The sequence below is a fragment of the Antrostomus carolinensis genome, unplaced genomic scaffold (assembly GCF_000700745.2).
Source record: "Antrostomus carolinensis isolate BGI_N321 unplaced genomic scaffold, ASM70074v2 C13309280, whole genome shotgun sequence".
Classification (NCBI taxonomy): Eukaryota; Metazoa; Chordata; class Aves; order Caprimulgiformes; family Caprimulgidae; genus Antrostomus; species Antrostomus carolinensis.
In genome coordinates, this window is record NW_010355109.1 from 1 (window position 1) to 1,485 (window position 1,485).

The 1,485-nt window shown below is 42.9% G+C and overlaps 1 protein-coding gene across 1 annotated transcript; it reads right to left on the reverse strand.

Annotated features, from left to right (window-relative positions):
* Positions 1-13: 13 nt before the first annotated feature.
* LOC104531662 (tight junction protein ZO-2-like) lies at positions 14-1,418 on the reverse strand (the record flags this gene model as incomplete). The annotated part of the gene is made up of 2 exons (XM_010176617.1): positions 14-593; positions 1,316-1,418. Coding segments are annotated over 2 exons (683 nt in total), but the record flags the coding sequence as incomplete, so codon positions are not given.
* Between the last annotated feature and the right edge of the window lie 67 nt (positions 1,419-1,485).

Consider the following 1,485-nt stretch of genomic DNA (forward strand, 5'->3'; position numbering starts at 1 on the left):
CTACTATACCAACCTTCATTATGTCTGCCTTTTGTTAAGAGAACACTGATGGGTCCATTCTGATCCTGCGATCCTTGGTACTCCTGTTGATGGTGTATTTCAGGCGAAGGACTTCGGGAACGAAGCCTGTCCCGACTTCGACTCCTCACTTCCCTCCCATATCTAGGATCAGGTTGAGATCCATGAGTATAACTGGGTGGGCTGTAGTTTCCTCTGTAGTCCCGTTCATAGCCACCATCCCTGTCGACGCTCCTTCCTCGGCTCCGATCTCTTCTATAGTCTCGATCCAAGCTCCTGTCGACGCTCCTGCCACGACTCCGGTCACGGCTGTAGCTGCACTCCCGGTCGCGGTCTCTGCTTCGGTGACGGCCTCTGCCTTGTTCTTCTCGGTAGCTCTGATCCAGGCTGTTTCCCCAGCTTTGGCTGCGCCCTCCATTACCAGTATGCCAACTTCTGTCACTATAGCCACTTCGAGCACTTTTGCCATCAAATTCTGCGTGGTCATCCATTACATCTAAAGCTCTGTCCTCATAGTCAAGGGAGGGGCTTCTCCTCAGTGCAGCAGCCGGCACTTTCCTTGGTCTTTTCACTACCTGTTCAGTGCGATAGGAAATAAACAACCAAAAAAAACCCTCCAATGGTCAGAATGTGAAATTCAACACACTAATATTATTCACACTTCAAATAGTGGTTGGGGAAAAACAAACAAACAGTGTTCTATTTATAAAACAACCAGTTAATTAGATTATTCAGATGTGCAGAACAAATATTTATTAATTGGGAGGATTAAAAGCAGTAGAAGAATTTAGGGAAAAAAAAAAAATCAGATCAGCAACCAGGTTCTTTTACCTCTGCAAGAATGCACGCAATGTTTTGCTTTTTCTAGATGACTTCTACAAAATGTGACAAGCCTCCAAAAGAGAGAGTGGTAGATGCCTCTCTTGACTAGTGAAAGTCCATCTGGACAGCAAACTCTTGCACAAGTTCTGTGTATGTTGGACATTCACATATTTGCCTCACATAGCTTTCATTTTACAACTACCACTCACTATTCAGTAAAATTAAGAATTGAGTACATACATTTTGTTTCCAGTTTTTTCAACAGCATAACTTTGTGACACTGTTGCTTAATTTCCATTTGTTTCACCTGTAGAAACTATGTCTTTGCTTTGTTTTATTTACTTGTACATTCTGTTCGGCAAAGGCTCGCTTTGCTTTATGCATTTATAGCACACGTCAAAGGAGACGACCAAAATCTTGACTGGTTGCACAGGTACTTACCACTGTAAAGTGAATGCATTTGTAATTTACTTACAATGGTGGCCACTTTTCCACTTTTCCTAAGCTGTTGGACTGCAAAAGAATGTGGAACATTTTCCATTGGGGTCCCGTTAACTATGACCACCCGGTCATTTTCTCTGGAGGAAGGGGGAGGGCGGAAAAAAAAAAAAAAGAAAAAAAGGATTTAAGAGAAAACTTCAGGAA